Source organism: Capsaspora owczarzaki (assembly GCF_000151315.2).
Source record: "Capsaspora owczarzaki ATCC 30864 unplaced genomic scaffold supercont2.6, whole genome shotgun sequence".
Taxonomy (NCBI): domain Eukaryota; class Filasterea; order Ministeriida; family Capsasporidae; genus Capsaspora; species Capsaspora owczarzaki.
The window spans coordinates 780,755-792,900 of NW_011887297.1; the positions used below are offsets into that span (position 1 = coordinate 780,755).

The 12,146-nt window shown below is 53.0% G+C and overlaps 5 protein-coding genes across 5 annotated transcripts; 4 read left to right on the plus strand and 1 right to left on the minus strand.

Moving 5' to 3' along the window:
• Positions 1-5: 5 nt before the first annotated feature.
• CAOG_04223 (WD repeat domain-containing protein) lies at positions 6-1,735 on the plus strand (the record flags this gene model as incomplete). Its single annotated transcript, XM_004347998.2, has 6 exons — positions 6-192; positions 449-621; positions 701-909; positions 1,004-1,142; positions 1,246-1,463; positions 1,565-1,735. Exons 1-6 carry the CDS (start codon positions 155-157, stop codon positions 1,733-1,735), a joined length of 948 nt encoding a protein of 315 aa, XP_004348048.1. The 5' UTR covers positions 6-154.
• A 184-nt stretch (positions 1,736-1,919) lies between these two features.
• Positions 1,920-3,547, plus strand: CAOG_04224 (hypothetical protein; the record flags this gene model as incomplete). Its single annotated transcript, XM_004347999.2, has 3 exons — positions 1,920-2,391; positions 2,490-2,959; positions 3,068-3,547. The coding sequence occupies 3 exons, from the start codon at positions 1,920-1,922 to the stop codon at positions 3,545-3,547; spliced, it is 1,422 nt and encodes a 473-aa protein (XP_004348049.2).
• Positions 3,548-3,627: 80 nt separating this feature from the next.
• Positions 3,628-6,065, minus strand: CAOG_04225 (primase polypeptide 1). Its single transcript, XM_004348000.2, has 8 exons — positions 5,731-6,065; positions 5,361-5,518; positions 5,094-5,274; positions 4,800-4,995; positions 4,543-4,659; positions 4,327-4,432; positions 3,859-4,237; positions 3,628-3,760 (listed from the first exon to the last, which is right to left on the minus strand). Exons 1-8 carry the CDS (start codon positions 6,035-6,037, stop codon positions 3,732-3,734), a joined length of 1,473 nt encoding a protein of 490 aa, XP_004348050.1. The 5' UTR covers positions 6,038-6,065; the 3' UTR covers positions 3,628-3,731.
• A 1,704-nt stretch (positions 6,066-7,769) lies between these two features.
• Positions 7,770-10,644, plus strand: CAOG_04226 (hypothetical protein). The gene is made up of 7 exons (XM_004348001.2): positions 7,770-7,932; positions 8,069-8,198; positions 8,571-8,667; positions 8,751-8,888; positions 9,005-9,105; positions 9,204-9,344; positions 9,524-10,644. The coding sequence occupies exons 1-7, from the start codon at positions 7,831-7,833 to the stop codon at positions 10,582-10,584; spliced, it is 1,770 nt and encodes a 589-aa protein (XP_004348051.1). The 5' UTR covers positions 7,770-7,830; the 3' UTR covers positions 10,585-10,644.
• A 183-nt stretch (positions 10,645-10,827) lies between these two features.
• On the plus strand, positions 10,828-12,059 carry CAOG_04227 (hypothetical protein; the record flags this gene model as incomplete). The annotated part of the gene is made up of 1 exon (XM_004348002.2): positions 10,828-12,059. The coding sequence occupies one exon, from the start codon at positions 10,828-10,830 to the stop codon at positions 12,013-12,015; it is 1,188 nt and encodes a 395-aa protein (XP_004348052.1). The 3' UTR covers positions 12,016-12,059.
• Between the last annotated feature and the right edge of the window lie 87 nt (positions 12,060-12,146).

Consider the following 12,146-nt stretch of genomic DNA (forward strand, 5'->3'; position numbering starts at 1 on the left):
ACATTGACACGCGTCGCAGCGCTTCATGGTTGGCGCATCCCAATACAAACGAGAAAGAGAAAGGGGTCCCCCTTCACCATTATTATGCAACAAATACTGACTTGACTCGGACACATAATCCACATACAACGCAGGACATGCTGACCGTGCGTGGATGGCTGCATGGAACCCGGCCGGCACGCTGCTCGCGACGTGCTCTGGCGACAAGACAATATCGGCTACGAACATCAACTTTTGAATGATGCTTGTGATGATTATGACGATTATGATGCTTGTGATGCTTGTGATGATGGTGCTGACTGTGCTCTCCATTGGAGCCACTTTGCATTGAGCGTCGTTATTGAGCTTTCGTTTGGTTTCCTTGACCAGTTCTTTTGTCCCCGTCGCTTGCTCGTTTGTGTTGGCTTTTGAATCTGCTGGCTGTTTGCCTTGTGGTTGTGCACATCAGAGTCTGGCAGCCAGAGTTGGAAGGTCAAGGCAGCGAAGCGTGGCACTGCACTGCGGTGCTCGAGGAAGCGCACTCGCGCACTGTTCGAGCCGTGGCCTGGTCTCCCGACGGCCGCTCGATTGCATCTGGCAGCTTTGACTTTACTGTCTGCATCTGGGACAAGAGCAGTGGCGGTACAGCGCGATGCGACACGATGCGAAGGGGCGGATGCTGCTCGATGCTCACAGTCTGATCATCATTCACAAACCATAGAGTTTGATTGCACGGCAACACTCGAGGGACACGAAAGCGAGGTCAAGGGCGTTGCGTTTGCACCGGCAGGCAATGTCCTTGCATCCTGCTCGCGAGACAAGAGCGTTTGGATTTGGGATGTCGAGGAGGACGGCGAATTTGAGTGCGCTGGCGTCCTGCACGAGCACACCCAGGACGTCAAGTTTGTGCGATGGCATCCGACAGAGCCTGTAAGCCTGGTCGTGTTTGGATGGTGGGTTTTGGCACACAAGCCCTCACTTTGTTTGGTTTCCCTTGGCCACCTGGTTTGTTTTGGATTGGTAGATTCTCGCCTCCGCCAGTTACGACAACACTATCAAACTCTATCGCGAAGACGACGGCGATTGGGTTTGCTACGAAACCTTGAACGGGCACGAGTCGACTGTCTGGGCGCTGGCCTTCAACGCCGACGGTTCTTTCATGGGTACGGACGTGCTCAGATTGTTGTTTTTGGTTTGTTTGTTGTGCCTCACCGGTGTGTGATGCAATCTCACTGATACTCGCCCGAACAATCGCAAACACTCCAGTGAGCGTGTCGGACGACCGTTCGTTGAAGATTTGGAAGCGCCTCAATCCTGGAAACAAGGAGGGAGTCGCCGTGCTCACGTCTCAAGCACCCAAGTGGAAATGTGTTGCTACCGTTCCCGCCCTGCATGAGCGTACCATCCTGTCTGTGGACTGGTCGCCCGTCACCGGGCTGATTGCGACTGGCGGTGCTGACAATGTCATTCGGATATTGAAGTTTGTAAGGATTGCGCCGTTGTGTTGCGGCCAGCGATTTGTGTCTGTATGCGACTCTGGTATTCTGATGAGTACTGCTCCCGTCCCTCCGTTTATGTCGAATAGAACGAGAGCGACGTCGATCAGAATGGCCAGGCTGCTGTTTCCGTCGTGTGCTCTGTCGACGCCGCTCACACACAAGACGTCAACTCTGTAGCGTGGAATCCCGTTCGGGGGTCTTTGTTGGCATCCACATCGGACGACGGCTCTGTCCATCTGTGGAATATCTCGTCGTAATCTCTTGGCTTTCCTTCACGTACAAATACAAAATGCAATTTCACTTGTTCCATTATTTCATTTCGTGTGTCCGACTGGTCCTTGGATCAGCATTTTCGCGTTTATAGCTATTCTAGATCACTCTCTCCCCAGACAAAACAAACGACTCTCTCAGTCTTCAATCTTGTCTGAGCGGCGGAGACAAATGGCTCAACCACCTCCAGTCCAGCCACAGCCAGCATCGCCATCGACCCATCCCAACGAGCTCTCCACCACCACGCAGGGCTCCCTTTCAGCCCTCCATCAGTCGCAGTCACAGTCCCAGGCTCACTCCGAGTCGCCGGCGCCATCATCATCAGCATCATCATCAACGCACCACCGCTCGCTCTCGACCGGCTCGTCCAGCATCTCGTTCCTGTCGTCGTCCATTGCCAATCTCATCACGTCGTCGGCCACAGCCATCACAAAGACAATCGCCAAGCACCGCCGCTCGCCCTCCGCCGCAGACTCGTCCACAAGCGCCAGTCCCAGTCCCAGCTTCACTGCCAGCGACAATCATGCCAGCAGCAACATCGGCGCGACCTCACGCTCGGCCGGAAGCCCAAACATTAGTAGTGACAGCAACACCGTCCTCCATGACGCAAAGGCATCCGCTGGAGCAGCAGCAGCAGCAGCAATAGTGAGCCCGCCATAGAGACACGTCGCAGTCCGCCGCTGCCGGCCATCCACGAGCCGTTCGACTCCAACACAGCAGCCTCTGCGGGGTTACCATCAGCCACGAGGCCGTTGTCGTCACAGTACGAGGATGGCGGCGCGCCACCAGCAGCAATGGCTCGAGTCTCGCCCCCGCTCAATGCTGCTGCCGCTCTTCCTGCTCCTGCTGCTCCTGCTCCTGCTGCTGCACCGTTGCTGCTGGTCAAGCCATCCTCGTCAGGTCCGGCTCGGACGCTATTTCAAGGAACACTGCACAAGTGGACCAACTATATTACAAACTGGCAGTCGCGCTTTGTCGTCATCACGGGCGAGCCCGAATGGACGCTGTCGTACTACATGAACGAAAACCAGCAAGCGGACGGTGCAGCCGTGCGCTCCTTCCTCCCGCTGGGCGACGTGGTCATCACTGTTGCTGCCGACTCGGACACTGACTTTAGCGTTTACAACAAGAGCGAGGCGTACTATCTGCGTGCCCCAAGCAAAGAGGAGCGCAAGCAATGGGTGGTTGCCCTTGGCAGCGCCAAATCTCAGGTTTGTTTTGTTACTTGGAGCGTGTTTGAAAGTGTGATGACAAGCGAAATGCTGGCCGCTCATCGTTTGTTTCGACCTGCTTCATCTTGTCTCAAAACAATAACGCAGCAAGCCATGGCGCTCGCCCGCTTGGCAGAATCGACTGAAATTGATGAGCGAAACCGCCGCACAGAGCAGCTCAATCGTCTGATTGCAGCAAGTCGCCATCACGAGGAAGCCATCCGAAAGCAGCTGGTGAACGTGCAAACAGCAGTGTCGACACTTGTGCTCGAGGCCAAGGAGGCGGAGAATGGGACGGGCGCGGGCTCTGGCGCGGTTGTTGTGGTGCCAGCCGTGGCCGACAAACGGAAATCCACTCGCGAGCTCCTTGTAGAGCGTGCCATGGTGCTTCGCGCGACGCTTCGCACCACCATGGACAATCTTGCGGAAAGTATAGACCTGGTCAATGAGCAGGAAGAAATTTGGGAGCGCAGCGTCGAGTACGAGCGACGCCAGCAACTCAAAGCCGAACAGTCTCTTCGTGCCATCCGCTCGCAGCAAGAAGCGCTTGAAAAGCTTCTCGAACGTGCCCAGGCCGAAGGAAGTTGATTTCCGGCGGGTTTTGTGTTGTGTGAATGTGGCAATAACAACCCAGTTGCTTTAATTTGGTTTCGACTCGTGCAATTGATTTTGTGTTAAGAACGGAGTTGAATTAAGGAATCAAACGCAGCAGACACGAAACGCAAAAGCAAGCAACAAAGGAAGGCGAGGTCAAAGAACGTATATGAGCGTTTTACCAGTCCATGGCCATCCCATCTTTATCTGCAAAAAAGCGGAACAAATGACAAATACAGCAAAGTGAGCCATGTGAACAAAACCAATGCAACAATCATTTCTCCCAAAACAAAACTCGAACATACCCATGTCCATGAGCTTGGCATCGCGAATGTTGCTCTCGAGCGGCTCGAGGAACTTTAGGAAGGGCGACATGAAATCCTTCAACTTTGTCTTTTTGTAATCCTGAAGCTTTTTGCCCGAGTCGGTGGTGGCGTGCGGGTTGGCAGCATCGAACTGATTGATTTGCGAGCACAGCTCTTGGATGGTCGGGACGGCAAAGGGGTCAAAGTCGTCGATGCTGTCGACGTCCATTGGCACGCACACACGTCCGGTCTTGGGGTGCACGCAGAACGGACTTTTGAGCAAGTGGTTGACACCCTTGGTGACCTCCACGTCGAGACGCGGGTAGGCAAACTGGAACATGATTTCGGGCACGGTTGACTTGAGATAGGACTTGCCCGCCTGTGCAAGAGCGCGGTTTGTCAGCGAGGCAGGCAGTCAAGTGAGAATACTGGCACACACACACTCATGCACGCCAAAATTGAACATACCTTGACAGAAAGGTACACTTCCTGAACAAGTTGCTTCCAGCGCTCTTGCGAAGTGCCGTTTGGGTGGGTGTTCCATTCGTTGCGAAGAGCTTGTCGCATACGTGCGCTCAGAGAAGGAGAAGAACAATACCATCGCAACAAAAAGAACCTCAAGTCAGTATTGCACAAGCTACTTTAACAAAACAAAAGACGACCGAAAAGTGAGTTTTGCCAAACTTATCTTCGTCGGGAATGGTAGCAAGGACCCGATCAATGTGAGCGGGCGAGCGCAAAATGTCTTGATCGCCGAGAATCACAGGTTCCCAGTATTCTTCGATAATATCAAGCGATTTTCTAGGAGGGCGAGAGATGCAAAAAAAAACAACAAAAAAACAAAAACAAATAAAGAGTGTGAGCAAGGTCACGAGAATTCAACACCGGTTGGCTCGAGAGCGTCAAATTCGTCGACAAAACATCCCAGACAACAAACGTACTGCAGCGAAGGATGCAGAGGATTGGTCAGAGCGACCTTCTTGGCGTTCTTTTCGCTCCCTTTGACAACCGAGAGATAGTCGGTCAACACGGTGCGGATATTGGAGTCGTAGGTTCGAACACTGTTATCGCAGACCCAGCAATGCACACCACGACGACCAGAGTAAATCCAGAGCAGGCTCTTGAAGCCAAAATCGTCTGCCAGCGCCAGTGTTTGTGAATGTTGTGAAATGAGCAAAAGATGTACCAGCAACGTTGGGACACAGCCACTCTCAGCGCAGTCACCGAGTCCATACCTCGAAGAGCGCGATCAAGAATGCGCACTGCGATCGTCATGAAAGGCCAGCAGCGGAAGCAAATGTCGGCGCCTTTGCAGCATGTGCGAATGTCGTCGTAGTCTGTCATGTCGATATCGAACACGACCTCTTTCTCTTCTGCCTTGAACTCGGGCCCTCGCACTTGCTTGTGATCTTTCGGCTGTGCAGTTGAAGAGGAGAGAGAGGGTGGGGGGGGGTTGAGTGTGCACAGATGTGAAGGGCAGTCAAAGTCTGAGTTGGGCTCACCTCGACGTTGTAGACTGCGCCAATATCAATCTTGATGGGGTTGCGCTGGATGATTTCCTTTCGCAGTTGCTCCTCAGTGCTGAAGGACTGGTAGCGCACGTAAATGTCGCCTTCGAGCGTGAAGGAGAACTCGCGATTGCAAAAGTAGTGCTTTTGAACTGCAAGGAATAAGGCAAGTCGGTACAGATACAGCAGGAGCGATTCAAAAGTGAGTGATGCGATCGGAAGCACGATATCGGGGGTGGAGTGGAGTAGGGGGGGGGGGCGAGGCGGAGGGGGAGCGAAATGCGACTTTGAACCAGAATTTGGCGGCAGTTTTTCCCGCCAAATTTTCCAGCCAAATGTATTTTGACGCTCTCGGCTCACGTACCGTTGCCGTAGCTCAGCCAGCGATAGTACTTTTTGAAAGGAAACAGTCGGGAATAGTAGATCCGCATGAGTTGGTCGAACTCGAGTCCTGGGTCACTGCTGTGGATGGAGACTGCCGCCGAGTTGGGCTTTCGCGAGAAGAGCGACTTGCCACCGGCCGCAGATCCTGAGCTGCTGCTTCCAGCGGCAGGTGCGCTGCTGCTTGCAGAAGCTGTTGCGACGGAGGGGATGACAGCCATCGGCTCGTTGCTCGCATCGTCGTCCTCGTCGATTGGCGCTGCTCGGCGCACCACGGTAGTTTGGTCCATTATTGTGCCTATTGGGAAATGAAACAAGAATGCGAGACTGGTCCTTTTTGCGCGACATGTTTCCTTGCTCAATATACAGTGCTATATACATCTATTCGGTTGCAAAGGGGTGCTGAAACTCCATTCTTTTTATTCAAAACACCGTCCGCGCTCACACAAAACAGCAATCATTTTTGTTGAAGGCAAAAGAAATGTCTCCTCGCTTGGGCTGGGCATAGATGCTCGGTTGCCCACTGACAGAAAGTCAGCAGACAGTAAGGTGAGCAGTCAGTTACTGGGCGTAGTCGCTTGGTCAATCTTTGTACGCAGAGCAAAATAAATTACCCTGCAGCGACAACCGTCCAGTGCGCACCAAAAGCAAAAAGCGCAGAGCAATAGGATCGAAACAAACAAACGCAGAAGAGCAAAAAACAGAGCAGCAAGAAACAGGCCGTCGCGACACGAGACTCCGAAACAACCCAATGAAAACATCAATCCTTCAAGCTGAAAGCCCCCCGTCAAACACAAGCCACCGCACTGGCCGAAACGCACAAAAACACAAACCCCAAACCACTCTCCAACAACCAGCAATGCAGGAAGTGAAATGAGACAAAGAACGAAAAAAAAGAAATCGAAAAGAACAGAAAAAAAAAAGAGAACGCGCAATGCGAGATTTTTATGAAAACAGGCGAAACGGGCTGGCAAAAAGGCTAAAGCGCCGTGGATGCGCAAGGCATCAGGACCAGAAAACAAGAGAGCCACACCAGCAGATGGACAAGGAAACAAAGCCCCACAAACAAAAACGAATCAGCACTCAGACCGCCGGGAGGGAGGCGAAAACAACCTCAAAAAAAGTTGCACGCAAGAAATAAGAAAAAGGTTGACCAAAATCAAAAAATCAAAAAAAAAAAAAAAAAAATCCAAAAAAACAAGCATGGTCGTTTGACCGTCCATGTGTTTTTTTTTTTTTTTTTTTTTTTTTTTTTGTTTCATCTTTGTTTGACGAAAGCCTTCTTCCTTTTCAATGACCCCTCCTGTGGAACTGTTTCATCCGGCGCAAATGCGTCCGAAATACGCGCTGATGTCTTGCTTGTGAGCTTGTCCTTGGATCTGCCTTGTTGGTCTTGTTGCAGAGGAGGGGGGCGCCATGACCTTGCAACCGCTTCAAACTTTCACTTCGATTGTGCGTGTACTCTATCTCTTTCTCTCGCTCTCTCGCTCTTTCTCGCGCTCTTTCTCTCGTCCTGCATACGAGTCAGAGGAGAGGTGCAACAATATTGCGTGTTCGGGGTGGTGGATTCTGCAAACATCCGACCGTCCGGAAGCGTACAAAGTGTGTTCAGCAGGGTTTCCAGCAAAGAAGAGACAATTTTCATGAGCATTTCGAAGCCTGTTTTGTGCGTGTCGCTAGTGACCGTTTCCGTATGCTTTGTCCACTTTTCCACCATTCATTTCATATCCATGTTTTTTGCTTTGCTCAAAGTGCAGTTGGGAAGATTGCGCGGCCGCGAAAGCCAAACGGAACACCAGGGCCAGAAGCCCCGTGAATGTGTTTCCTAACGAGAAATGCAGCTAGTGCTATCTCGCCCGCCAATGACTCATACGATCGCCGATTGGAGTGCGGCGCCGGATCTAAGGAGCGGGACTGAGCCGCCGTCCGCGTTTGGAAGCGGCCCTCTCTGTCTCTCTCTGTCTCTCTCTCTGTCTCTGTATCGGTCATTTTGTTGCTATTGATGGATGAAGGATGTCAGTCTCTCTTTTGATTTCGAGGTTGGTGGAGAGAAGGAAAAAGAAAACCAGAGACACAAACAAAAATGAACGATGTGCCGAACGAAGTGCTGAGTGCGATTCTGGACTTTCTGCCTGCGCGCGACCGTCTGCAAGCAGCGCTCGTGTCACGACGATGGCGCGACTTGGTGAGTTGGTGGGACGCGTCGCTTTGGCGCCACTTTGGTGCTTCAGTGGAACGACGAAGGGATCAAAAACCACAGTGCAGTGATTTGCCGCTCAGTTCACTTCACTTCACTCCGCTCCGTTCTTGCTCTTGACCAGGCTGATGACAACCGGGCTTGGCGCAGGATGTGCATGCACAAGTGGAATACCACAGAGCCAATGTGCTGGCCAGTGTTTGATCCGGACGGCGGCGACCCGACGCTGTGGAAGCGATTGTACCACTTTGAGCGTAAGTCTCGCCAAGTTTGATGACGGCGTGGAGGTCGGGCATGGTTATGACAAATCCAACACGCAGCCTTCACTCAGAGTGCTGCTGTGAGTGGAGCGAACAAAATGACAAAGGAGGGGGAAAGGCGAGAAAGGCAAAACTACGTCTCGTTCTTCAAGCACGGCAACCTCAGCTCTGCCTGCCAAACAACGTCTCCCTTGCATTCACAAGAAGGACGCTCTTTCAACCGTTTTGTCGAGAGAACACACACAGGCACAAAAGCGGCTTCCCTTGACTGCCAAATCCCTCACCATCAGCTCATCGTTTTAACGTTTTCGAGCGTTCATTCGCCACCAAATCAAGCAACTCATTGTTGGACACGTATGAGCACAGGAGCCTTGCCACAACCAACCCTCTGTATCGAACAACCTTGCTGCGCATCCAGCGTGGACGACTACCTCCATCAAGACATTACAAACACTGTCACCGAGTATGTCGTTTTCGGGTTGTTTTCTTTTTTTGTCTCGCTCCTGCATCTCACACTCACCGGTCCAAATCTCTCGCGAAAACTAGAGGGTCAGCCTCGTTTTGGTCTAGCACAGGCTCCGACGACATTGACTCGAGCGAGTGGCTGACGTACGACTTGTTCCACCCGCTGGTTGTGGTTCGGTCCATCTCAATCGAGGCGTACAAGGCCGACTGGCACTTTGGGTATGTGCAGCGAGTTTCAAGTGTTCTTGTTCATTGTGATGAGGTGGAGGCAGGACCCCGAGAATAGGTTTTCTCTGACAACGCTCGTATTGTATTCTTTTGGTTTGTTCTGGTAGTCGGCCAGTGTATGCCCCTCAACGCGTGAGATTCTCGTTTGGAATATCTCGAGACTATTTGCATCATGTTACGCAAGAGTATCCCGTGGCACCCACGACCAGTATGGCTCGCCGCCGCTGTGGTGGAAAATGTTGCAATTGAAGTGTGTGTAGCTCACCCGTCCGCCACGTTTTTTGGTTGCACTTCCTTCACACCCAGCTTCACAAGTCTTCCTGTTTGACTACCCAATCTTGGCCAACTTTGTCAAAGTCGAGCTGCTCGGGCGGACAGTCAGGCAGCCGAGCGATTCATTGTACTATACTGCAATCCAGGTCGTTCGTGTGGGTGGCTCACCGATAAGTATGCTATGTCAGCCCTTGCAGATGCTTGATGTGTGCGGAGTAGGGGAGGGGAGGGGGGGCAATTGTGGCATTGCTTTCTTTGATCGGCATGAGCATGGCATGATTGGTTGAGTTTTTCATTCTGCTCCCGCTCACCTCCCACACCGCTCCTCGCTGGTCAATCCGTGCAATACCCAGACGAAGTAACTGACAAGTTCATCGCATTGGCTTTCATCAACCACGCAAAGCGCATTGCCAATGCGTCGTCGATTGCATCGGACGAGATCGTCAAGCTCTCATTCGTCCAGGACGAGCATGGCACCATCTACCGTGACCATGATGATGACACGGATTCGTCCGATTCCATGGCCGAGGTGGCATGGGATTGCGACCGACCTGTGCGTGTTTGGCCTGCAGCCGCCAATCCCGCACCAACTGCGGGACCTTCGCCAGCCCAGCCGCCCGCCTCGCGCTTGTTTCAAAAAGTCTTGGCATCTTTCAGTCCGAGCGGCACATACTCTTTTCTACAGAGCCAGCGAGCTCGCAAGCACACACAATTCACGCACTCCGTGTGGGACCCGAGCGGGATTTTCGCCAATATCGACCTGCTTGGTCTCCGCCCCGCCACGTTCTTGACAGTCAACCCTGCTCACGACAGCGACGAGGACGACGCCGACGAGTTTGACCGCTTTGGACTCGGCGATAGTGACGACGATGATTCCGAGAGCTATGATTCCACCATGACCGACGCCGAGCGTGAAGAGCGACGGACGACGCGGCGGGCGTTTGCCCAATTTACCTTTGGTACACGCGGCGAAGAAGGGGGTGTGTTGCGGCGAATGCTTGCGGCCGGGCTTATGAACGACCTGACCCGTGAGACAGCGCGCTCCACTCGCGGGCCTCCCGATCCAGCTGCAATCCGGGCTCGAGCGCTTGCCAACATTGGCGCACTCGTTCAATTCTTGGAGTCGGCTCCACAGGATGACCTCGAAGTGCCAGAGTTGATACCGCCAACGGACGACGAGGAAGACGGCGCGCTGGAATTCACGCCACGCTCAGACCGAGATGCTCGGAATGCGCTGTCAGACGACGCTTCGCTCGACTTGACGCAGTCCAGAGATGACAATTCACCAATGTCCAGCTACCTGCCTCCTCCCGTCTTCCCCAGCCTTCCAAGACCGGTGTATGGATCTTTCGACGACGATGGAGATGACGCGGATGACAGTGATTTGCCAAGCATTGGAAGAATAAGAATATAGAGCGCGGCGAAAGCTTGGTTTGCCGAGTACTTGAAGAATAAATATAGAGCACGGCGAAAGATTGTATTGTCAGTTGCTTTGCTGGGAACAGTCTCGTGGAAGAGTTACAGTGCCCGCTTTGGCGTACTTGGCTCACAGTATTAGCCGATTCTTGATGATTCTGATAGCGGATGTTTGCAGTCCTTGTTTTTTGTTGGTTTCATTGCATTCGAGAACGCCACACCATTTTTGGGTTGCTCCCCGATGTCACACCGTCATCACCATCATCAACACCAGCCGCACAACGCACCCCAGCGCATCTATGGCGATGCATCGCTCGTTGACGATCGCCCGGAGCTGGACGAGCCGGCCGAGCTGACCGCGCTGTGCAATCAGATTCTGCGGTACTTGTCGGATGTCCGAGATCGGTTATGCAACAGCTCAAAGAACGCAGCGTTTCAAGCGCTCGCTCTCGTTCCCATCCGACGAGGATTCCGCGACGACGTGTGTGGTTACACGGACATTACCGTCACGACGTTTCGCCAAATCGGCGACCATCGCAAGGTCGCGCAAGAGCAAGTCGTGCACGGGCTGTACGTTTGCCTGACACGCCCGAGCGGGTCACCCGAGCACGGCGCAAAGAGCACTGCAGGTGTTGCCTACTCGATGAAGACAATCATGGCATGCTTCTTGCACGAACTAGCGCACTGCTTTGTGCCAGTGGAAATGCTGCGGCAGCACGAACGAGGTCGCAAGGCAAAAGAGTTTGTCTGGGTCGACCATCCCGATGCCTTCTATGACGGGTTTGCCGCTGTTCTGCAGGCTGCAGAGAAGCTGGGCATCTTCTCGCTTGTTTCAGGACCACACAAGTTTAGCAAGAGGAACCTGCAGTTGCTCGATGATTTGGACTGCGAGCCATCAGCGTTGAAGATTGCTTCAGAGGAGGTCTCGAGCAAACACCTTCCCAGCTCATCTGGAAGTGAAGACACGCTGGAGTGCGACAATGCGGCAACTCTCGAACCATCTGGAAGTGCGACCTCAGAGGCGGCCAGCTTCTCAAAGCGGCTGCCTGCCCTCGTCTTTCAGGTGCACAATGGCTCCTGCGCACTCGACGCAATGATTGCACACTGCGAAACCCCTACTTTCCTTCAAGAGCACTATGCAGCTGCCAGCAGTCACACTGCACACGCCAGCATGTCTCAGCTCGTTTTAACGATCGGCGACGGCCAGGGCAAATCCAAGGTCATGACGGTAACCCAGCCATGCACAGTCCAAGACGTCCTGGACCTCGCCATGCAGCGGCTCAACATCCGACAATCCAAAGCATCAAAATTGAAAAAGGCTTCGACGCAGCTGGTCACACAAGCCGGGCACGCTGTCACAGACATGGAAGTATTGCGACAAGCTGTCGTCTCTCGTACTCTGGTTGTTTTACGCGTGTCGCATGATTAGATATTGATAATTTATTCGTAAACCAAGTCTCTCGGAGACCTCAGCAGTAATTCTCTCTCTTGGCGATCTCTGGTGCTGAATCCGGAAACTTTTGTCTGCCTACAGTAGGATTGAATAAGGAACTCTGCCAC